The sequence below is a fragment of the Manis pentadactyla genome, chromosome 16, assembly GCF_030020395.1.
Source record: "Manis pentadactyla isolate mManPen7 chromosome 16, mManPen7.hap1, whole genome shotgun sequence".
NCBI lineage: Eukaryota > Metazoa > Chordata > Mammalia > Pholidota > Manidae > Manis > Manis pentadactyla.
Window position 1 is genome coordinate 37,845,413 of NC_080034.1, and position 25,056 is coordinate 37,870,468.

Consider the following 25,056-nt stretch of genomic DNA (forward strand, 5'->3'; position numbering starts at 1 on the left):
CTAAAGACTTTTTCTTACTCTGTAAAAAAGCTTAGAAATTTCCCTTGACTTTACATTTGTCTTGCAGGTTACAAACATTCCTGGGGTGAAAATCTTCCAGTGCTGCAACTCCATTACATTTGTCAATGTTTACCACCTAAAGCACAAGCTATTAAAAGAGGTAACAGCTTTCCTCCCCTCCGCCTCCTCGGAACCCCTCTCTTCCACCACTCACCACCTGTACGAGGCCTCTCCTATCTTCCAGATTGAAATGGTAAGGGTACCTCTTAAAGAAGAAGAAGTTTTCAGCTTGTTTAATCGAAATGAAGCTGGCTTCCAGGAAGAGAAGATTTGTCAGTGTTTCTGCAGCTGTGATGAACTGGAACCACTGGCCAGGGTTAGAAACACCTCTCCTTTTCTGCATTTCCCCCCACATTTTATAAAGAAGTGTATGAGTAGTTTTCTAGGAAAAAAAGAAAATCTAAATTCCCTAAGGGATTTTGATTCTTAGATGAACTGTGGTAATTAGAAATCAAATTTCTACTCATTAATGAAGACACAGGTTCCCCTTTAAGGTTCAGTTCTTGACCTAGGCAGGAGGAGACGGTCTGACTCTTTTGAGTCCCTACTCAACGGCCAGTGCCTCGTCTGAGCACAGAGAGTTTGCATATTGAGATTATTCCCTAGTTGTATAGATTACCTTGACTTTTAGCTACCTGGCTTTAGTTTTCTGAAAATAAGCCAGTTAAAGATTGTTATATAATTGCAACTACAGCAGGGTCAGTGTGGCTGGGGCTCTCAGGGGTCTGCCAGGGTGATGCTTGCCTGTGACCAGGGAAATAGTGGTGGGGGTGGGGCGCAGATGGCACCCATGGGATTTTACAGTGTTTGAAGATTATCTTAGCTGATGAGTTACAAAGTGTTCATTATTTCCAACTCAGATTTGGTCTAAATATTCCCTTTCCTCAGAGCAGGGCTTCTCAGTTCTAGCTTTGGAGACTTCCACCCAGTCTAACCTACACCTTGGAGGGGCAGCTCTGTACACACACACACACACACACACAGATTACTTCCCCCCACACAGACCTCTCCTGTCACCCTCCTTACATACGCATCTGCAAACACCAAGCACCCACTCTCATTCCCATACACCCTAGTGGAGCATAGGTTCTACTGAGCTCCATGAAAATACCAATTTCCCTGCCGACAGGACAGAATTAACACTCTTTCTAATTTTTATTTGTATCCGTAGTGCACTGAGTATTATTGAAGGTATTTATAGGACATCAGCAAAAACACTTTAGAGTAGAATAGGATCATCTCATATTTATTGAGCTCCTATTATGTGCCCAGAACTGTGACACTATGAAAAAGGAAAAAGAATTTTTAAGGATCTCTGTATTCAGGTATTTTTTATTATTATCATGGTAAAAAAACACACCTAACATAAAATTTACCAGTAATGTTAAATGTAATTCACATTTTGGTGCTACCATCACTACCATTTATTTCCAGAACATTTTCATCTTGCAAAACTGGAACTCTGCACCTATCAAAGAATGACTCCCTATTTCTTCCTCCTCCCAGCCCCTGGCAACCACCATTCTGCTTTGTTTCTATGAATCTGACTATTGCAGACACCTTATATAAGTGGAATCATGTAGGATTTGTATTTTTGTGATTGGCTTATTTCACTTAGCACAAAGTCCTCGAAGTTCGTCCAGGTTGTTCTTTATTTAAAAAATTGTATTTTTCATAGAAAGATTTGAACATATATGAAAGTAGAGACAAGTATAATCATAACAGAACAGAAGGGGTTCATTTCTCACTCTCAGTTCACCTCTTGCTGAGTGTCAGCTCTCAAGGAGCATCAACTCTTGGTGAGTGTTAGCAGCTCTCTGCAGGTGTCAGCAGCTCTTCGTGGGTGTCCACGCAGCATCCTGCGAAGTCCGCTCTTTGTGTCAGCAGCTCCTCAGGCTCACCTGAGCCAGACTGTAAGAAAGCAGTTTATTACTTGCAGCAAGAAAGGAGAGCACTGGGGATAGCTCCCAAAGCAGTGTCTCCCTCAGCTAAGCACAGGGCAGCTCTCTGATAGGCATAGAACACTCAGTACAATTCAAGTTAGTACATAAATTGTGCAAATGAGGTGAAAACTCAGCACAATTCTGATTGGTGTTCAGGAGATGGGTAGCGACTGGCCAGAACTCTCAGTCCTTGGCTACTGGGAGGGGGCCTCCAGAAGCTGTCAGGGGAGCTCCTGCAGGTAACATTTACAAACTACCTGCCTGAGGCCTGCTCTTCCTTGAACATCTTATTCTACAAAACAATTCAGCAGAGAAATGTTAACTCTCGCTCTAAATTCCCCATTAACCCTTTTTCTGCCTAGCTATCTAGTCACATAATGAGCCTCTATGTCCACTTTAAGATTTATCAACTCATAGCCCATCTTGTTTGACCTATGCTACCCACCTATAGCCCCTCAAAATCACAGGATTGCTTTGAAGCAGTTCATGGAGTTTAAAATCAAACTAGGGAGACAACTCTATTAATGTAACATATGAGGCATTATTGCATTTTATCAATCCTAAAATAGCTTTTTTTCACATTTCTGAAATCTAGATGCATTCTGCAATTGATGGCCTGGCATAGTTTAATTTGAAGTGGTTTTTCTTGATAGTACAAAAAATAGTAGTGCATCTTAAAAGTGATGAAATAGGTAGGATAGTAAACCATACCTATAGTATGCTGTTATATTGTAAACTGTGTGTTTAGATTCCAACTCTAAGACTTCAGGTAAAGAGAGATGGGCATGAACTCAAAAAGCCAGGGAAACTTATTGGTGGAATGGACTTGAGCTGGGCAGGAGAGAGAAATTTGCATTTATATCAGGTAAGAAAAAAGAGGACTCACAGTCAGTGGATAGGCTTGGCCAAAGATATTGAGGCAGAAATAAACATGGGGTCCTCAGATAAGAGGCTTGGCCTGGGAAGTAAGTTCAGGCTGACACAGCACGAGTGGATTGTGAAAGCCTTTGAAAGACAAGAGTGTAAATAGAGAGAAAAGGAAGGCTCTCAGAGGTTTCCTTCTGCTTAGGGGAACTTGCATCTCCCTGCTACTGAGCCAGTCCCCAGTTGCCCCCCAGAGGACTGGCCTCAGATGCCTTCAAGCCTTGGAAAACACCTCTCCCGTTTAAACTGTACTATTGTTATCTGTCCATACCACTCTTTTGCTGTACAATATATAGTCTCCCTTTATCCAGGGAGGTTATGTTCCAAGACCCCCAGTGAATACTGTCTTTAGCCTGAAAATGCAGACAGTATCAGATCCTATATATACTATGTTTTGTTCCTATATAACATATGTACTATGTTTTTTTCCACACCTATGATAAAGTTTAATTTGTAAATTCAGCACAGTAAGAGATCAACAGCAATAATGAATAATAAAATAGAACAGCCATAACAATATACTCTAATAAAAGTTACATAAATGTGGTCTTTCTCTCTCTCTCAAAACATCTTACTACACTGTCCTCACCCTCTTCTTGTGATGATGTGAAATGATACACTGTCTATGTGATGAGATGGAGTGAGGTGAATGACTTTGGCGTTTGTGATGTAGCCTTAGGTTACCATTGACCTTGTAACCATATATCAGAAGGAGGATCATCTGCCTCCAGACCACAGATGATTATGGGTTACTGAAACTGTGACTAAGGGGAGAAACATCACCCCAAATTAAACCACTCTAACAAATGAATTCTTTTCATTTTTTTTATGTGCCTTATAGTTCTTGTCCATATGTGTTGTTTGTTATCCTTTGAATGGTAACATGCCCTCCCCTCAGGTAGAATCTGATTCCAGTGACTACAGAATTATGACTCACATCTTGCGTGCCATTATATTCCTGGTGCTTGGTACTGTCCTTAAGCTATAGCAGGTAACAGACCTCTCAGGGGTAATGAAAGAGTGAAAGGTAAAGACAGCCCTGCTCAAATCATATCGTTGTCTTAAGGAAATCTGACAGAAGACTGTCTTCACTGATAAAGGAAGGAGATGCTGATGCTCTTGGTGGGATGGCAAATTGATGCAGCCATCATGGTAAGCAGTATAGAAGCTCCTCAAAACACCAAAAATAGAAATACCATATTATCCAGCAATTCCACTTCAGGGAATTTGCCCAAAGAAAACAAAAATTGCTAATCTGAAGATATATGCATTCTTATGTTTATCACAGTATTCATTGTATACAGTAGCCAAAATATGTAAACAACCTAAATGCCTGTCAACAGATGCATGGATTGAAAAAATGTGGTTACTATTATACATGGAATATTACTCAGCCACAAAAATGAATGAAATCCTGCCATATGCAACAACATGGATGGACCTTGAAGGCATTATGCCAAATGAAATAAGGCAGACTGTGAAATACAAATGCCATATGATTTCATTTATATGTGGAATCAAAAACAAACAAAACTGAAATAAACTCATAGACACAGAGAACAGACTGGTGGTTGCCTGGAGGTGGGGATGGGTGAAATAGGTGAAAGAGAAAAAAATTAGAATGTTTTATTGTTTGATCTGGTTGATGGTTACATGAGTGTATATACATATGCCAAAATTCATCAAGCTGTACACCAAGGATTTCTTCCCTCTTTTTTTTAATTGAAATAAAGTTGACATACAATATTATGTTGGTTTCAAAGGCATAGTACAGTGACTCAGTGATTATATACATCACGAGACGCTTGCTGCAATAAGTATAATCGTCCCATTATCATACCAAGATATTACAATATTATTGGTTATATTCTCTATGTTGTGATTCCATTCCTATGTCTAACTTATTTACAATCTGTAGTTTGTATGTCTTTATTCCCTTTACCTATTTCACTCATCCCCAGTCTCCCATCCCTATTGTAACCAACAGTCTGTTGTCTATTTTTGTGGGTCTACTTCTTTTTCGTTTGTTTTGTTTTTTAGATTCCACAAATAAGTAAAATCATAGGGCATTTGTCTTCCTCTGCCTGACATTTCACTTAGCATGATACCCTCTAGGTCCATCCTTGTTATCACAAATGGCAAGATTTCTTTCTTTTTTATGGCCGAATAATATTCCATTATGTACATGTAACCACATCTTCTTTATCCATTCATCTATTGACAGGCACTTGGGTTGCTTCCATGTCTTTGCTATTGTAAATAATGCTGCAGTGAACATAAGTGTACATGTATCTTTTCTAAGTAATGATTTTTTTTTCTTTGCATAAATTCCCGGAAGTGGAATTGCTGGGTCATATATATGCTATTTCTATTTTTAGTTTTTTGGGGATAACTCCGTGTTGTTTTCCCCAGTGACTGGACCAATTTACATTCCCACCAACAGTATAGGAGGGTTCCCTTTTCTCCACATCCTTACCAACACATGTTAATTCTTGTCTTCTTGATAGCGGCCATTCTGACTGGTGTGAGGTGATACCTCATTGTGTATATCAAGTTTTATACACTTTATTGTATGTACCTGAATTTGAAACAAAAAGAAGGCGGTGTTGAGAAAGGGACTAATGGAAGAAATACTTCAAAGTATTATTGGCCATTGGAGACTAATTACAACCCAGAACTCAGGGGTGAGGGAAAGGAATAAATCAAAGATCATTTAAAATCTGGCTCACTACACCAATAATAATGTCACTGATGCACAGAAGGAAGTTGGGAGGGGATGCTATGAGTGGTAAGGATAAGGAGAAATAAATGGGGTTTCAGTCACAAGCTTGAAGTAAAGTGAGATATCCAAGCCAAAAGTGTACACTACCTAGTCTGCAGAGAAGTTTCCTAAGAGAGAGGGAGTTGAGTGATAGATGGGAACAGCACAGTTGCAGGTACTCCCAGTCCTTGTTTGGATTGTACACCATCCTCCCCTAATTCTGTTTACCCAGATTGTTTACACAGAGAGATTTGAAAGCAAACAGGACCACGATACATCCCCCATTAACCTGATCCACTGCTCACAGTTCGAGAGCGTGAACATGAGCCAAGCTACGTCAGATGACCAAGAACCCTACATAATATCTTCCACATCTCAGAGGAATTGTGGGCAAAACTGTGAGGAGGTGGAGAAAACTCAGCTTCCTAAGAATCCCTCCAGAAAAGACTTGATGGCGCTGCCCGAAGCTTCTGAAAATCAAGGGGAGAGTAGTTTGCCTGTCCCTCACTCAGAGGTATCGCTTCCAACCAGCACCCACACCATCATCCTGGATTTCTCCATGGTGCATTTTGTGGATTCACAGGCTTCAGTCATATTAAGGCAGGTAAGTACAGAGGAGGCTTTAACAAGGGCTCTGATTCCCTCCTGCTGCCACCATCCTACCCCTGATCCTGACTGAATCCTGTTAGTCATTGATCAGCTGCTATGTGACTCCCAGGCCACTTGAAATGCAGACACTGAAGACAGTTAAAGGTTAAAATGGAAATGAACTCACCCTTGATTTACTGAACTGGTTGGTTCTTTAAGCATGATGTATTATTTCTCAAGGAATGAAAAATAGGAAACTTTTAGCACCACTGAAACAGCAATCTGTGTCACATCCAGCAACTCCCAGTGCATCCTGGGAGTTAGCTGCAAATCTCCAAGGAATGTGCCCAAATGCTACAGAAAAAGCTCATCAAGAATTCTTCACTATTAAAGGAACTGCTCTGAGCTAGACATTGTAAAAAGCACTCAGATTTAAAGAAGATGTGATAAAATGATACCCAAAGCCTGGGGCTGCCTGGTCCAGAACCTATAGGATCTTCCCCAGTTCCCTCTTTGTTGCCTGCATCTGTGGGTGAAATGGGCAGGGAAGAATTTTTCCGTCAAAAATTTTGTCCCTGAGTCCAGGCTTCTCTCCCACTCTCTGGTTTCTCTGACATTTGTCATCTTTTTCCTTATACAATAGGGACAGTTTAGATGCACAACGGACCACATTGCTTTTACTGTTCAGTGTCTTTCAGACAGCTTATCCCAGCTGACAGCCCTCTATCTCATTCTTTGCTCCTGTTGGCAGTGGCCGCAGTTAAAACATTCTAAACACTCACTTTCCAGCTCTTTTTTTGCTCCTCTGGCTGATTTCTTTCATCCTCAGATCCTATTTCATCAAACCTTCGTAGTCCTAAAGGAAAATGCTTCTCTCCTGAGTCCAGCTCCTCTTCCGTCTGAGGCAATAGGAAGCCTCTTACAGCATAAAGAACTCTGGTTGGTGGTCTGTGTACATGCGGTGACCCAGTGTTACCGCTCACTGTCCATCTGACCTGAGGTAACTTACTGAATTGCACAGGGTATTGGTTTCCTCATCTATGAAATGAGAGGCTTGGAAGAGATTACTATTAAGGGCTTTCCCAACACGAGATGTTTCTTTCCATCCCATTTTTGGACTCAAGTCTAAGACTGGCTTTGGGGCTTTTCCATCTTAGGTTGTGTTGCTGGGCTATGCTCTCTTCTCCCAGGCTTGCACAGTAGTTGTTACTTCAGATTTCATTCAGCCTACATTACTGAATGCCTACTACATGCCAGACAGAGTTGGGCACATTTATACACACTACCTCATTTAATTCTCACAACAGTCCTGAGAGAGGAGCCACATTTCCCCCTAAGAGTCCCAGGCTCACAGCTAGTCAGCGGCCTGTTCAGCACTGGAACTCAGGGTCTCACTCTGTATCACTCCTACCACGTTCTATAGCACAGTGGTGCCATGCTGTCCTCTCCTCTCTCCCATCTTGCCTTCCTTTCTTGGGCAGGCACTGTATGTGCTGGTCCTGGGATGACCCATCCACACCTGGCCTATGTGGGCGACTTTCTGCTCCAGCCACAACATGGACACAACGTCAGATACCTTTGCTTTACAGCCGTCAGAGATTCATGATGCACTTTTAATACTTTTAAAAATACCGGTTTCTTCATTGTTTCTGTAATTTCTCTATACCACCTTATTAGAGAAAATCATTGTTTTATTTTCTAACTGAAAGCTTAAACTTACTTAAGAAAAATCCCAGCAGTAGTTCTTTGACAACTATTTGATTTAAGCTCCTTCCTAATAATAGGATTCCCTCTTCCACTGCTTGTCATTTAAAGGATCTCCATAGTGGCTCTTTACCAAATGACTTTATGATTTACCATATGATGAAGAATAACTTTCATGTTTCCTGTCAGTAGTGAAAGAAGTAGAGTCTGTGTTTTGTTTCTTTTTTTTTTTTTTTTGTAGATAATTATTTTTTATTGAAGGGTAGTTGACACATAGTATTACATTACATTAGTTTCAGGTGTACGACATAGTGATTCAACATTTATATACATGACAATTCTAGGTACCAGCTATCACCATACCAAGCTCTTAAAATATCTTGACTATATTCATTACATCCCGGTTACTTACTATTTTACCATTGGAAGTGTGTACTTTTTTTTTTTTTTTTTTGTGAGGGCATCTCTCATATTTATTGATCAAATGGTTGTTAACAACAATAAAATTCTGTATAGGGGAGTCAATGCTCAATGCACAATCATTAATCCACCCCAAGCCTAATTTTCATCAGTCTCCAATCTTCTGAGGCATAACAAACAAGTTCTTACATGGGGAACAAATTCTTACATTGTGAATAAGTTCTTACATGGTGAACAGTACAAGGGCAGCCATCACAGAAACCTTCGGTTTTGCTCATGCATTATGAACTATAAACAGTCAGTTCAAATATGAATACTCATTTGATTTTTATACTTGATTTATATGTGGATACCACATTTCTCTCTTTATTATTATTATTTTTAATAAAATGCTGAAGTGGTAGGTAGATACAAGATAAAGGTAGAAAACATAGTTTAGTGTTGTAAGAGAGCAAATGTAGATGATCAGGTGTGTGCCTGTAGACTATGTGTTAATCCAAGCTAGACAAGGGCAATAAAACATCCACAGATGCAGAAGATTTCTCTCAGAACAGGGGGATGAGGTTCTAAGCCTCACCTCTGTTGATCCCCAATTTCTCACCTGATGACCCCCCTGCGACTGTGCCTGTCTTAGGTTGTTCCTCCCTTGAGGAATCTTACCCGTCTCTGGCTAACCAGTCATCTTCCAGGGCCATACAGGGAAATGTAAATTTGGTAAGTGAGAGAGAAGCCTTATAGTTTGAAATGGTTAGCTTTTTATTTCTTTGCATATTTATGCCCTGTAGCTTCTATGCCCAGCATTTGTCTTGAGGTATCTTTACCACTTGGAAGAATTATGATACTCGGTAAATTTGATATGAGGCACGAATTCTATTTAAGGGTTGTAATTAGGAAGGAAGAAGAAAAGCTATAGAAGTAGCAGGCGGAAGAAAACATGGGAAGATTGATTATTCCTTTGACATATCTTCTTGTAGAGTAACTTCAGCATGTATAGGTTTTAAGCTACTACTTAAATTGCACACACACATTAACATAATAGGAGTATAGTTACATAACCAAAGCATATCTGTAATTACCAGCCATCTGCAGTGAAACCAAGAAAACCAGTTAGGCACCTTAGGCATTTGTGAAAACTTATCTATGATATGGTGGATATTGTCCAACTGAACTTGAACAGTCTGAGAGAAATCAGACAAATTAAAACAACCCATTCCTGGGGAATGTTCACATCCCTTATGTTCTTTTAACAGTAAATAGTCTGTAGTTGTAAGGATTTTGGAGCTCTACAATTTGCACTTCTCCTAATTCTTGGTTGAGTTCCAACAGTATAGATCCAGTCAAATTTGCTGTTTTACTGTATGCACAGGCCAGCTTAGATATCTCCTTCCTCATTCCCATGGCAAGTCCAGGAGCTGGTGGGATGAGTGCATCTACAGCTGTAGCAGTGTGTGGATCTTTGTTGGGGTTTTTTGATGATCATCTTCTGGCATAGTCTTCCAGAGAGTGCTGATGTTGGAAGTTCTTTTTCATATCGTATCTTAGTTCATTTTTGGGGTAGCCCAATTAGGATTTGATCCTCTGTATAAACACAAACAGACCCTTTGCCTACACTTTTATATGCCCTTTATACCCTTGTGTAGAACTCATTGGAGGTTACCACACAGGAACTGCCCTTTTTTTTTTTTTTTTGGTATCACTAATCTACACTTACATGACAAATATTATGTTTACTAGGCTCTCCCCTATATCAGGTCCCCCCGATAAACCCCTTTACACTCACTGTCTATCAGCATAGCAAAATGTTGTAGAATCACTACTTGCCTTCTCTGTGTTGTACAGCCCTCCCTTTTCTACTACCCCCCCATGCATGCTAATCTTAATACCCCCCTACTTCTCCCCCCCTTATTCCTCCCTACCCACCCGTCCACCCCAATCCCTTTCCCTTTGGTACCTGTTAGTCCATTGTTGAGTTCTGTGATTCTGGTGCTGTTTTGTTCCTTCAGTTTTTCCTTTGTTCTTATATTCCACAGATAAGTGAAATCATTTGGTATTTCTCTTTCTCCGCTTGGCTTGTTTCACTGACCATAATACCCTCCAGCTCCATCCATGTTGCTGCAAATCATTGGATTTGCCCTTTTCTTATGGCTGAGTAGTATTCCATTGTGTATATGTACCACTACTTCTTTATTAATTCATCTATCGATGGACATTTAGGTTGCTTCCAATTCTTGGCTATTGTAAATAGTGCTGCGATAAACATAGGGGTGCACTGATCTTTCTCATACTTGATTGCTGCATTCTTAGGGTAAATTCCTAGGAGTGCAATTCCTGGGTCAAATGGTAGGTCTGTTTTGAGCATTTTGATGTACCTCCATACTGTTTTCCACAATCGTTGAACTAACTTAGATTCCCACCAGCAGTGTAGGAGGGTTCCCCTTTCTCCACAGCCTCACCAACATTTGTTGTTGTTTGTCTTTTGGATGGCAGCCATCCTTACTGGTGTGAGGTGATAGCTCATTGTAGTTTTACTTTGCATTTCTCTGATAATTAGCGATGTGGAGCATCTTTTCATGTGTCTGTTGGCCATCTGTATTTCTTTTTTGGAGAACTGTCTGTTCAGTTCCTCTGCCCATTTTTTAATTGGGTTATTTGTTTTTTGTTTGTTGAGGCATGTGAGCTCTTTATATATTCTGGACGTCAAGCCTTTATCAGATGTGTCATTTTCAAATATATTCTCCCATACTGTAGGGTTCCTTTTTGTTCTATTGATGGAGTCTTTTGCTGTACAGAAGCTTTTCAGCTTAATATAGTCCCACTTATTCATTTTTGCTGTTGTTTTCCTTGCTCGGGGAGATATGTTCAAGAGGTCACTCATGTTTATGTCTAAGAGGTTTTTGCCTATGTTTTCTTCCAAGAGTTTAATGGTTTCATGACTTACATTCAGGTCTTTGATCCATTTTGAGTTTACTTTTGTATATGGGGTTAGACAATGGTCCAGTTTCATTCTCCTACATGTAGCTGTCCAGTTTTGCCAGCACCATCTGTTGAAGAGACTGTCATTTTGCCATTGTATGTCCATGGCTCCTTTATCAAATATTAATTGACCATATATGTCTGGGTTAGTGTCTGGATTCTCTAGTCTGTTCCATTGGTCTGTGGCTCTGCTCTTGTGCCAGTACCAAATTGTCTTGATTACTATGGCTTTATAGTAGAGCTTGAAGTTGGGGAGTGAGATCCCCCCTACTTTATTCTTCTTTCTCAGGATTGCTTTGGCTATTCGGGGTATTTGGTGATTCCATATGAATTTTTGAATTATTTGTTCCAGTTCATTGAAGAATGTTGCTGGTAGTTTCATAGGGATTGCATCAAATCTGTATATTGCTTTGGGCAGGATGGCCATTTTGACGATATTAATTCTTCCTAGCCAGGAGCATGGGATGAGTTTCCATCTGTTAGTGTCCCCTTTAATTTCTCTTAAGAGTGACTTGTAGTTTTCAGAGTATAAGTCTTTCACTTCTTTGGTTAGGTTTGTTCCTAGGTATTTTATTTTTTTTGATGCAATTGTGAATGGAGTTGTTTTCCTGATTACTCTTTCTGTTGGTTCATTGTTAGTGTATAGGAAAGCCACAGATTTCTGTGTGTTGATTCTCTTTCCTGCAACTTTGCTGTATTCCGATATCAGTTCTAGTAGTTTTGGGGTGGCGTCTTTAGGGTTTTTTATGTACAGTGTCATGTCATCTGCAAATAGTGAGAATTTAACTTCTTCTTTACCAATCTGGATTCCTTGTATTTCTTTCTTTTGTCTGATTGCCATGGCTAGGACCTCCAGTGCTATGTTAAATAACAGTGGAGAGAGTGGGCATCCCTGTCTAGTTCCAGATCTCAGAGGAAATGCTTTCAGCTTCTCGCTGTTCAATATAATGTTGGCTGTGAGTTTATCATAGATGGCCTTTATTATGTTGAGGTACTTGCCCTCTATTCCCATTTTGCTGAGAGTTTTTATCATGAATGGATGCTGAACTTTGTCACATGCTTTTTCAGCATCTATGGAGATGATCATGTGGTTTTTGTCTTTCTTTTTGTTGATGTGGTGGTTGATGTTGATGGACTTTCAAATGTTGTACCATCCTTGCATCCCTGGGATGAATCCCACTTGGTCATGGTGTATGATCCTTTTGATGTATTTTTGAATTCGGTTTGCTAATATTTTGTTGAGTATTTTTGCATCTACGTTCATCAGGGATATTGGTCTGTAGTTTTCTTTTTTTGTGGGGTCTTTGCCTGGTTTTGGTATTAGGGTGATGTTAGCTTCATAGAATGAGTTTGGGAGTATCCCCTCCTCCTCTATTTTTTGGAAAACTTTAAGGAGAATGGGTATTATGTCTTCCCTGTATGTCTGATAAAATTCCGAGGTAAATCCATCTGGGCCGGGGGTTTTGTTCTTTGGTAGTTTTTGGATTACCGCTTCAATTTCGTTGCTGGTAATTGGTCTGTTTAGATTTTCTGTTTCTTTCTGGGTCAATCTTGGAAGGTTGTATTTATCTAGGAAGTTGTCCATTTCTCCTAGGTTTCCCAGCTTGTTAGCATATAGGTTTTCATAGTATTCCCTAATAATTCTTTGTATTTCTGTGGGGTTTGTCGTGATTTTTCCTTTCTCATTTCTGATACTGTTGATTTGTGTTGACTCTCTTTTCTTCATAATAAGTCTGGCTAGAGGCTTAAATATTTTGTTTATTTTCTCGAAGAACCAGCTCTTGGCTTCATTGATTTTTGCTATTGTTTTATTCTTCTCAATTTTATTTATTTCTTCTCTGATCTTTATTATGTCCCTCCTTCTGCTGACCTTAGGCCTCATTTGTTCTTCTTTTTCCAATTTCGATAATTGTGACATTAGACCATTCATTTGGGATTGATCTTCCTTTTTTAAATATGCTTGGATTGCTATATACTTTCCTCTTAAGACTGCTTTTGCTGCGTCCCACAGAAGTTGGGGCTTAGTGTTGTTGTTGTCATTTGTTTCCATATATTGCTGGATCTCCATTTTGATCTGGTCATTGTTCCATTGATTATTTAGGAGCGTGTTGTTAAGCCTCCATGTGTTTGTGAGCCTCTTTGCTTTCTTTGTACAGTTTATTTCTAGTTTTATGCCTTTGTGGTCTGAAAAGTTGGTTGGTAGGATTTCAATCTTTTGGAATTTTCTGAGGCTCTTTTTGTGGCCTAGTATGTGGTCTATTCTGGAGAATGTTCCATGTGCACTTGAGAAGAATGTATATCATATCCTGTTGCTTTTGGACGTAGAGTTCTATAGATGTCCATTAGGTCCATCTGCTCTACTGTGTTGTTCAGTGCTTCCGTGTCCTTACTTATTTTCTGCCCGTTGGATCTATCCTTTGGGGTGAGTGGTGTGTTGAAGTCTCCTAGAATGAATGCATTGCAGTCTATTTCCCCCTTTAGTTCTGTTAGTATTTGTTTCACATATGCTGGTGCTCCTGTGTTGGGTGCATATATATTTAGAATGGTTATATCCTCTTGTTGGACTGAGCCCTTTATCATTATGTAGTGTCCTTCTTTATCTCTTGTTACTTTCTTTGTTTTGAAGTCTATTTTGTCTGGTATTAGTACTGCAACCCCTCTTTCTTCTCACTGTTGTTTCTTGAAATATGTTTTTCCATCCCTTGACTTTTAGTCTTTACATGTCTTTGGGTTTCAGGTGAGTTCCTTGTAAGCAGCATATAGATGGGTCTTGCTTTTTTATCCATTCTGTTACTCTATGTCTTCTGATTGGTGCATTCAGCCCATTAACATTTAGGGTGACTATTGAAAGATATGTACTTATTGCCATTGCAGGCTTTAAATTCGTGGTTACCAAAGGTTCAAGGTTAGCCTCTTTAGTATCTTACTGCCTAACTTAGCTCACTTATTGAGCTGTTATATACACTGCTGGAGATTCTTTTCTTCTCTCCCTTCTTATTCCTCCTCCTCGATTCTTCATATGTTGGGTGTTTTGTGCTGTGCTCTTTCTAGGAGTGCTCCCATCTAGAGCATTCCCTGTAAGATGTTCTGTAGAGGTGGTTTGTGGGAAGCAAATTCCCTCAGCTTTTGTTTGTCTGGGAATTGTTTAATCCCACCGTCATATTTGAATGATAGTCGTGCTGGATACAGTATCCTTCGTTCAAGGCCCTTCTGTTTCATTGTATTAAATATATCATGCCATTCTCTTCTGGCCTGTAGGGTTTCTGTCGAGAAGTCTGATGTTAGCCTGATGGGTTTTCCTTTATAGGTGACCTTTTTCTCTCTAGCTGCCTTTAAAACTCTTTCCTTGTCCTTGATCTTTGCCATTTTAATTATTATGTGTCTTGGTGTTGTCCTCCTTGGATCCTTTCTGTTGGGGGTTCTGTGTATTTCCGTGGTTTGTTCTATTATTTCCTCCCCCAGTTTGGGGAAGTTTTCAGCAATTATTTCTTCTAAGATACTTTCCATCTCTTTTCCTCTCTCTTCTTCTTCTGGAATCCCTATAATACGGATATTGTTCCTTTTGAATTGGTCACACAGTTCTCTTAATATTGTTTCATTCCTGGAGATCCTTTTGTCTCTCTCTATGTCAGCTTCTATGCATTTCTGTTCTCTGGTTTCAATTCCATCAATGGCCTCTTGCATCCTATCCATTCTGCTTATAAACCCTTCGAGAGTTTGTTTCATTTCTGCAATCTCCTTTCTGGCATCTGTGATCTCCCTCCGGACTTCTTCCCATTTCTCTTGCGTATTTCTCTGCATCTCTGTCAGCATGTTTATGATTCTTATTTTGAATTGTTTTTCAGGGAGACTGGTTAGGTCTGTCTCCTTCTCTGGTGTTGTCTCTGTGATCTTTGTCGGCCTGTAGCTTTGCCTTTTCATGGTGATAGGAATAGTCTGCAGAGCTGGGACGAGTGACGGCTGGAAGGACTTCCTTTCTTGTTGGTTTGTGGCCCTCCTGTCCTGGGAGAACAGCGACCTCTAGTGGCTTGTGCTGGGCAGCTGCACGCAGACAGGGTTTCTGCTTCCTGCCCGGCTGCTATGGAGTTAATCTCCGCTGTTGCTGTGGGCGTGGCCTGGCTCGGGCAGCTACTCCAAAGTGGTGGAGTCGCGTTGGAGCAGGAGCTGCTGGGAGGCTATTTATCTCCGTAAGGGGCCTCCCTGCTCCCTGCAGCCCAGGGGTTAGGGTGCCCAGAGATCCCGGATTCCCTACCTCTGGATTAAGTGACCCGCCCTGCCCCTTTAAGACTTCCAAAAAGCACCCGCCAAAACAAAACAACGACCACAAAAAAAAAAAAAATTATAAATTTAAAAAAAAAAAAATTTTTTTTTAATTAAAAAAATAAAAGGTGGCCGCTCGTTTTTCTTTATTCTCTGGCGCCAGCCTTAGGCATCTGCTCACTGGTCTTGCTGCCCTGTTTCCCTACTATTGGGGGCCCTATCCCTTTAAGACTTCCAAAAAGCGCTCACCAAAACAAAACAGAAAAGAAAAAAAAAAATGGTCACTCGCTTTTCTTATGTACTCCGGCGCCAGGCCACCAGTGCCCGCTCACTGTTCTTACTGCCCTGTTTCCCTAGTATTGGGGGCCCTATCCCTTTAAGACTTCCAAAAACCACTCGCCAAAACAAAACAGAAAAGAAGAAAAAAAATGGTCGCTCGCTTTTCTTATGTACTCTGGCGCCCGGCCTCCGGTGCTCGCTCACTGTTCTTGCTGCCCTGTTTTCCTAGTATCCAGGGCCCTGCACTCTGGCCCGGATGGCTGGGGCTGGGTGTTCGGCAGTCCTTTGCTCCGTCTCCCTCCCGGTCTGCATATTCTTCTCCCGCCGGGAGCTGGGGGGGAGGGGCGCTCGGCTCCCGCGGGGCCGGGGCTTGTATCTTACCCCCTTTACGAGGCACTGGGTTCTCTCAGGTGCGGATGTGGTCTGGATATTGTCCTGTGTCCTCTGGTCTTTATTCTAGGAAGGGTTGTCTTTGTTATATTTTCATAGATATATGTGGTTTTGGGAGGAGATTTCCGCTGCTCTACTCATGCTGCCATCTTCTGCCCATCTCTGTGTTTTGTTTCTTTTGACATTTTAACTTAGTGCTCAGGCTAGAGTCTATCCAATCATAGACTATTAAGGTAAATATTGACTTGCTTTGAATTAAACTTTTAAGATTTATTGCTCCAAAACATATGTATTGGCTAAAGTAACCTTGAGGCCAGTATCTGGGGTTTATTAATATGATATTACTAAGTATATGATGTTTTACTAAAGTCAAATGCAACTTCACAGAGCAGCTCTGAATATGACCTGCAGGGTCCCGAATTCCATTCCCTACTCTATTGCTTGACCATCTCTGTGCCATGTGTTGTCTCCTCTGCTCAGTGAACTGCAGGGAGAAGGGGGTCACATGCAAATACTAGGTAATGACACCGAGATATGGTTGTTCATGGGACTGTCCACTGTGTGCCCCTCATGCCTCTGCCTGTCTCTGTCCTAGCACTGTCCTCACATGAACATCATCTCTTGCTGCGAACTGTTTCCCCTCTTGAGACTGTGGGCAACTTTCCCTCTCACTCCTCACCCACATGAAACTGTCTTAGTCTCCTGTATTCCAAGAACTTCAGATATTTCCAGGCATATAGAAATGCGCTAAACAAGTGTTTATAGAGCTGAACTGGAATACAAAGGTATGCATACCACAGACAAGTGAGTGACCAAAGGGATTTAAAACTCAGCTAATTAGAAGATCCTTCTCCAGTCAGTGTGAAAATCTCTAACACTGGCTTACTCTCTCCCTGCAGATGTGCAATGCTTTCCAAAATGCCAACATTTTGGTGCTCTTTTCAGGATGTCACTGTGAGTAGCTTTCCTCCTATGAGAGGGCTGTGTTTGGCACCCGGGTGCTCTCCTCTCCGAGTGTCTGACCCTGTGTGTGTTTGGGGTTTTGTCTGTAGCTTCTGTGGTCAGGGACTTTGAGAGGAATGACTTCTTTGACGCTGGCATCACCAAGGCCCAACTGTTCCTCACGCTCCATGATGCTGTGCTGTTTGCCTTATCAAGGAAGTTTCCAGAGTCCTCTGAGTTAAGCGTGGATGAATCGGAGACAGTGATACAGGAAACCTATTCAGAAACAGACAAGGTTGGATGATGTGAACCATGAGGGTGGGGAGTGAGTTGGGAATGAGGTGTGGGGAGATGCCTGACCAGATGGAGATGGGCAACATCCAGGGAAGGCTTTTGAATATGGTTGTGCCAAACTCTGAGATGTTGAAATGCTCCCTTGCCAGTTGGTAACATAGCAGCAGACCTGAGTCCAAGTTGCCCCACTGCCATGGCATTTGCATGCCATTCAGAACCCTCTCCCAACTGAAGAGAGTGTTACATGACCCAGCAGAGACCTCTAGGATCCTTTTACAGCCAGCTTGGTTATTGCCAGTACTATTCCAATCACTAAATGTTTTAAGTATCTCCCCTAGCTATATACCTTTAGAATCTACCCCCTGCCCCACCCTAGGAATGAATGATAAAGCTGATGAACTAGCAGAGGTAAAGATCTGCCAGTCTCACTTAGGATATAATTTACATTGTGAGTAATATGAGATATACTGAACCTGACCAACTGCAAAGAATGATTTATAAGCCAGAAATTTTTAGCCATTTATAAATACTAAGTAAAAAGCTGGGCCTGCTTCATTGTCTCCAAATTAGCCTCTAAGGTTTCCCAAAAACAGGGAAATTAAAGAACAGACGGGAACAAAAATATTATCTAAAGACTAGAAATTATTTTTTAATTAAACCCCTGATTCTTTGACTTAACAGATTTCAGTGTTTGAATTTTTTATGACAAGAAAAGTATTACCAGAGTAGTATCTTTTTTAAACTTTAAGACAACCAAGCTTGCAAAATATGACCTTTTTCTTCTTTTTATTTTTTTAAGTAGTGTTTTACCAAGTATTTCTCTTGCTTTGTTGAGAATTTTCAGAGGTTATGTGCCTCTGCTTATCCAGCACAACTTTTTCCCCTGATAGCTAGATTTGACCATAGTTTTTTTTCTATTCTGATCTATAGTTCACTCCCATTTAGAAAATCATAGAATCACAAAGCCTTTCAATTGGAAGAAACCTCAGTATCAGGTCCACCCCCATCTGGAGCAAGAATTCTCTGGACAAAATCTCTGGCCAGAGGTCTTCCTGCTTATGTTAGGGACTTCCAGTGGTTCTTAAACTTTAGTATACACCAGAATTGCCAAAATATTTTGTCATAACACAGACTGCTAGGTCCCTCTATGCCCTAATACTCTGAATTTCTGAATCAGTGAGTTTGGGGTGGGGCCTGAGAATTTCCATTGCTAAAAAGTCACTAGGAAATGTTGATGTTAATGGAACATAAGCCACACTTTGAGAATTACCGCCTTAAGAAATTCCGTATGCATCCTTCATTATCAAAGTCTAATGTGCCTAGTAATCTTTGGGTGTGTGCCAGACATTATATTTGGAAAATGTTTATAGAAATAATTTGAGGCCCAGGATTACATTTTTCTTCTAGACAGAATTTGATGGTTTTGCCAGGTACTTGGAGCACTAGCAATTCAAGGCCAGTTGGGTTTGATTTCAGGACTTGAGGTATTGTAGGCCATGCGGTGACCCAAAGCCCAGTGGCAGTCTGTGGGAACCGTAAGCCCTTAAAGCCGTCAAAAGCACTGCTTAAGATATACGTGCCACTTCCAGATCATTAAATACCCTCATAAAAGTGGCTCCAAATACCAGATTCACCTCTCTAGATTTCTACCTTTTCCTAAATCTTTGCCTGGTAGCTTTTCATGATCTTGTTCGCTTTATGGTGACTTCAAGCAGAAGTTCTAAAATATTTTACCCAGGTCTTCTAGTTGTCCTTAGTGGTGGTGTGGGGGAGGGGGTGGGGGTAGTAGGGGGGAGTGGTGTTGGTCTGCCTTTATTATAAGTGGAAGTTTCTCTATTTTATTTATAATTAGGATACACTTGACATATTTGCTTTTACATGTGATGAAGTCTTTCTTATATTAATATTTCCCTTTGTAATTGTCAATTGCTTTTAGTTTAGCATGTCATTTTCACTTGGAAAGTTAATAATAATTTATATGTTCTTCTAGATTTTTATGTTTTAATTATATGCCATACCTTTAATCTAGTTAGGATATATTTCAGTATATGATGTTGAAGGGTAATATTTACTTTTTATCTATAAACTTGCCATTTTGAGCTATCCCATTTATTGAATAAGCCTTCTTTCCTTCACTGACTTGAGATGCTGTTTTCATAAAATACAATTTTCTTGTGAAAACTAAAGTCTATTTCTAGCTTAGTTTTTGGTTTCATTGTTCTGTGTAGCCTCAGTATCACACTCTTTTAATTACTACTGCTTTATAATACATTCAAACATTTGGTTAAGAAGTCCTGTGTCATCAGTGCTCTATTAAAAAATTTGCTAAGTCATTCTCACCAATTTATTCTTCCAAACAAACTTTTGAATCTTTTGTCAGCTTCCCCCCTCCACACACACACACACACACACACACACAAAAACAACATTGGAATTTTCATTAGAATTGCATAAAAAATAAAAAATAATTTGAAAACTGATATCTTTACAGTGTTTGGTCTTCCCATGCAGGAACATATATCTCTACATTTATTCAGTCTTTTTAAATGTTGCATTCATAGTAAGGTATTGTGACTTTCTTCATATAAACAAATGCTAGATAGTTTATACTTTATGTTTCACATTTTTATTCCTTTTTAAAATGAATAATCTTTTTCACTATATTTTCTAAGTGTAATTGCTACCATGTAAGAAACCTACTGATTTTTAAAATTATTTGGCCACCCTTGTGCAATATTTTACTAGTCCTAAAAGGTTTCATTGTTAATTCTCTTGAGTTTCCTAGATAGAAAAATGTTTTCTACAAATAATATAAATATCTTATTTTCCAATTGTTAGATCCCTTATTTCAGTATCATATTTTATGGAATTAGGTAATCCACCCAGAACAATTCAAGAAATAGTGCTGAGTCTTGCCTTACTCCTGAATTTAATGAGGAAAGCTTCTTATGTCTATGAAGGCTAGTGGTGACAGTTGACTTAAGATAGACATTGTACTTACTATGTTTTTAAAAAGTACTTTTCTAGTTTACTAACATTCTTACCAGGATTAATATTAAGACTTGGTATTGAATATGTCTATTTTTTTCTAGCATTTAAGTTAGGGAAGACTAGGAGAGGATCAAGTTCTATTTCTCATGTTAAATTCAAGATGCCTATTAGCATCCAAGTGGAGATGTCAAGAATGGAAGTGGATATATGAACCAGAAGACCAAGGGAAGGGTTATGACCAAAAAGTCATTGGCACATAGATAATAATGAAAATTATGAGACTAAATAAAATCGTCTCTGAGGAAAGCATGGATGGAAGAGAGAAGGGCCCCAGAACAAGCCCTGGGGCATGATAAAATTTAGAAGCCCACAGAAGTAGAGGAGAAAACAAAGGCACCAAGAAGAAGCAGACAAGAAGGAAGGAGGAAGAGCAAGAGAGGTCATATGGTGGAGGAGAAGAAAATGTTTCAGGAAAGGTGAAAGTTATTTATTTTATGGAATGCTGCTGGAAGGTTGATTCCCCAAGCCTACAAGCCACCTGCTATGTGACAGGCTCAGTACCTGGTGCTGAGAACATCAAGAACCAGGCACTGCCCTACCTCCAGGAGCTTAGAATCTAAGAGAAGAGAGAGATTTGTAAATAAATCAGGCAATACGATACTGGTACTATGATAGAAGGGTGAGTAAGGTACAGTTGGAACACAAAGGGAACTCTGATCCTGGTTGGTCATCTTTGATCTGAATCTGGAATGATGAATAAGTGTATGTGGACAAGATGGAGAAGGACAGGGTAGGCACAGGGAACAGCATGAGCAAAGGTAAGCAGTTGTGAGGCATCTTTGGTTAACGTTACGGCTACAGCAAAGGGTAGGGACTACAGATGGAGATAAAGCTAAAGATGGCAACAGGCCAGGTCATGAAGGGCCTTACATGCCCTGCCAAGGATTAAACTGGGGCTTGAAAAGACAAGTAAAATCAAGAAGACCTGATGTTTCAGAATGCTTCCAAGGCCATTGCTGTTTAAATGGCTGACCATGAAATCCAGGCTAGCTAGAAAAGCCAGAGAAATCCGAAGTTATGGGTTGATTGAGCCTGAAGAATAGTGAGTAACAGGTACCAGAGGGTGAAATAAAAATGAAAAGCAGATTTAGGCCAAAAATATTCTCTACTTGGTCAGGAACCCATGATTTCTGGTACCTTAAGTTCTGCTATATTCTGAAATTCCTTGACTGTTAGAAAGTTATGTTTAATTGGAAAGTTTAATCCATCTAATTGTGTGTGTTTCAGAATGAAGAGTCAAGACGTAACATAAGCAGCAGTCTTCTAAGAATCCCAAAAAGTGCAAGTCCAGGCTTCTCCACAATGCGGAGGCCAGTAACAGTAACGGAAGAGGAGTCAGAGCTAGATATGGATCTGGAGTCCATGCTGGAATCAGAACAAGAGATTGGGCTGGATCTGGACCTAGACTTAGACCACAAGATAGAACCTGAATCTGAGCTGGAGCCTGAAGCAGAGGTTGAGACAGGGCCCCAGCCCAAGGCCACATCCAGGCCAAAGAGTCAGTCTTACTCTCTGCAGCAATATTGTCCCGTGTATCAGTCTATGCCTCCCAACTTCCCACCTGAGACTCAACACAGGACACGGTCAGTGGAAGGGAGGCGTCAATCTATGAATTAATATTCATCCAAGGGCAATGAAGTTAAGGATCCCTAGATTGCATAATGGGTCAGATTCCTCTGGCAAGACCCCCCTCACCCAAATGGGGTCACTTGGTCGGAGACCTTCGGCGAGTTACGAACCAGCAGTACTTGCTGTGGGCCTCCTCCACCTGCCGGCCTTCTTCCTGGCTCAGCAGTGGGATCTCGCTCCCAGATCACAATGCTAAACACCAAAAATAGTTTCTGAATTCCCTCTCCAGGCTCACCTCATTTAACCTTCAGCCGATATTCTAGCAAAGGATTTCTTCCTTTGCATACCTCACAAACTCTGGGGTTTTTATCAGACCACGTCTAACTTACTCTCCCCATCTCTGTTAGATGAGGCTCAAATAAAATATATAAAGTCTAGTTACATTTGGACCCTTCCTGCATCTTCTCCCTTCTCTGTGTTCTGTGTGCCAGAAAAATGTTGAGTGGGAGGAATTCCAGGCGTGTGTGGATGTGGTGGAGAATAGACGAGCAAAAACTGGGCAGCATCTTATTCTGTATGCAAGAGACCTTCACTGCACTGATGGAGGAACGGGGGAAGGTGGTCAGGTTAATCTAGACGGCACAAGGAGTTGTTAGGCTGAAGGCACCTTTGCTATCACACAGAGCTCAGGATCTGATCCTCCCACTGTTTCAGAAGAACTATCAGCTGTACCCACTGATGAGAATGTTGCCTCTGTAGAACTCTCTCTCGTCTTAGTCACATTCACTATTGATTCTTTCTTACAGGTTAAGATACAAGCAATCTAGAATCTATATTCTTGGTGGACCAAATTAAGTTAAAATCTGTAACACACAAAACTCTCAAGAGTTGGAAAAGTCAGTCATTACTAGTTTGATCCAAATCCATTTTTTAAAATGTTCCCTCCCCCATTAAAAAAATATCTAGTATTAAGCTACAACCAGAAGAGAAGTATAGACCTCTGGGTAAGGGTATATGGAAGCCTGAATTTAAATTCCCACTCAATAAGCAAGATTGGTTGGGAATCTTGCTTGGGTGCTCAATTTCTCTCATTTGTCAGATGAAGGAAATACTAGTTAAAATACAGGTGTCTCACCACAGAAGTAGCACGTGCATTTACTATTTCTACAAACATTTACTAAGCATCTGCTGCATACATAGCACCTCCAACTGTGGGGTAGATGAAAAAATGTCATCCCTACTTTACACATGCATAAACTGAGCCTCAGATAAGTAACTAGCCCGAGGTTATATACAATGGTACCCTAAAAGAGGTGAGGGCCCAAGTCACAAGCTTCATTTGTTAATGTTTACTCAAAATTCATTGAACTCCTACTATGTGCTAGGCATAGTCTCAGGTGCTGAATATACAAGATGAGCAGAATAGATGAGTAAAATAATCATAAATTTTGATAAGTATCTCAAAGGTAAAATACAGGAAACTGTGAGGCAATACACCAGGAGGCCCTGAACCCATCATGGATGTCAAGGAACTATTTCCTGTCACAGTGACATATGACTTGGCACCAGAAGGGTGGGTTGGAGTTAGGCTTAAAGCAAACTCCAATGACTGCTAGGAGGGCAGAGCCAAATGGGTGACTGAGTGGTGACCATGGATGAGTCCAGAAGATGGGCACCAGAGACATAGGCAGATGGAGCCTAAGGTTAACTGCCATGGCACAAGGACTCAATCAGAAAGTGGGTCAAATCAGGAATGAATTGGCAAGGTGACAGGCATAGGCACAGAAATATGTCAACATCAAGAAAACATTTGACATTTAAAACAGGACACTAGGAAGTGCATGGAAAGCCTGGTTCCTGTAGGCTACCACCCTCGCACTCCAGCACCCTTATATTCCCACATTTCTATCAGAGGAAGGTCTTTAAACACAAAATCAGTGGTTTCTGATACTTGGGCAGCAAGTGGTAGAGTTTAGAGTTTGGTCCTTCTGCTACAACTACACATAGCTAAATCTGGACTTTGATGCATGACCTCAAAAGACCATCCAGATGCTTGCATTACAGTATACCTTCAAGGAATATTCTACTATAAGCCCCTAGCATCTAATCCCTTCCAAAGTAATAAGATAAAGAAAAATAATTGATTGTAAATAGTACAGTGTTAACGAAACGATAAAGTGAGTAATTATTCAAAGGCTGAATCTTCTTCCAAAATGCAGATCACCTGAAAGTCTAAGACATTTCAAACTTTACAAAATGCTATAGTTTAGGTTAGTTAGCTCACTTTTCTTTGTATCGTCATATCATTGCAGCTTTTATATCTCTAATGAGAAACTGGAGAAAAATTCTGAAGATTGAAAAATGAGTACAAACTGAATTTGAAAGTATAAATGTCTTAGCACAATTTTTTCTCCACTACCGGAAAAAAACCCTCAAAGCAGCTTATGTTCTACAGTAAATGGGCTTTAGGGTATGATTTTTATATGTGAAGAACTAGGAATCAGTAGAACTTCAGAAAAGTAGGTATAGAAAAGAAATTAATCAAAATAGGTGACCCTAGGTATCCTTCTACAAGTTGGGTATTACAAAGCTTAGTGAATCATACCTTGAGTCTCAACCATATATGATTTACATGGTATTTAGATGAGACTTTGGACTTAGACTTTTGAGTTGATGACATGTGAGGATATGAATTGGTGGGGGGCAGGAATGGAATGCTATGGTCTGAATGTTTGTGTCCCCAAAATTCATGTGTTGAAATCCTAACCCCCCAAGGTGATGGTATTAGGAAGTGGGGCCTTCAGAATGTGACTGGTCACCCTTATAGTTATTAATGGGATTAGTGCCCTGTAAAAGAGCCTCAGAGAAAAAAAATCTCTTAGACATAAACATGAGTGA

At 40.4% G+C, this 25,056-nt stretch overlaps 1 protein-coding gene across 2 annotated transcripts in view; it reads left to right on the top strand.

Annotated features, from left to right (window-relative positions):
- Window positions 1–22,537, top strand: part of SLC26A8 (solute carrier family 26 member 8) — a 152,886-nt gene extending 130,349 nt beyond the window's left edge. For both annotated transcript variants that reach the window (XM_057494044.1, XM_057494045.1), the window contains 6 exons: window positions 68–160; window positions 245–376; window positions 5,921–6,292; window positions 17,202–17,256; window positions 17,355–17,539; window positions 21,817–22,537. In XM_057494044.1, the coding sequence (XP_057350027.1) occupies window positions 68–160; window positions 245–376; window positions 5,921–6,292; window positions 17,202–17,256; window positions 17,355–17,539; window positions 21,817–22,206 (1,227 nt within the window). In that variant the 3' untranslated portion in view covers window positions 22,207–22,537. The remainder of the gene's footprint in view (window positions 1–67; window positions 161–244; window positions 377–5,920; window positions 6,293–17,201; window positions 17,257–17,354; window positions 17,540–21,816) is intronic.
- The last annotated feature ends 2,519 nt before the right edge of the window (window positions 22,538–25,056 follow it).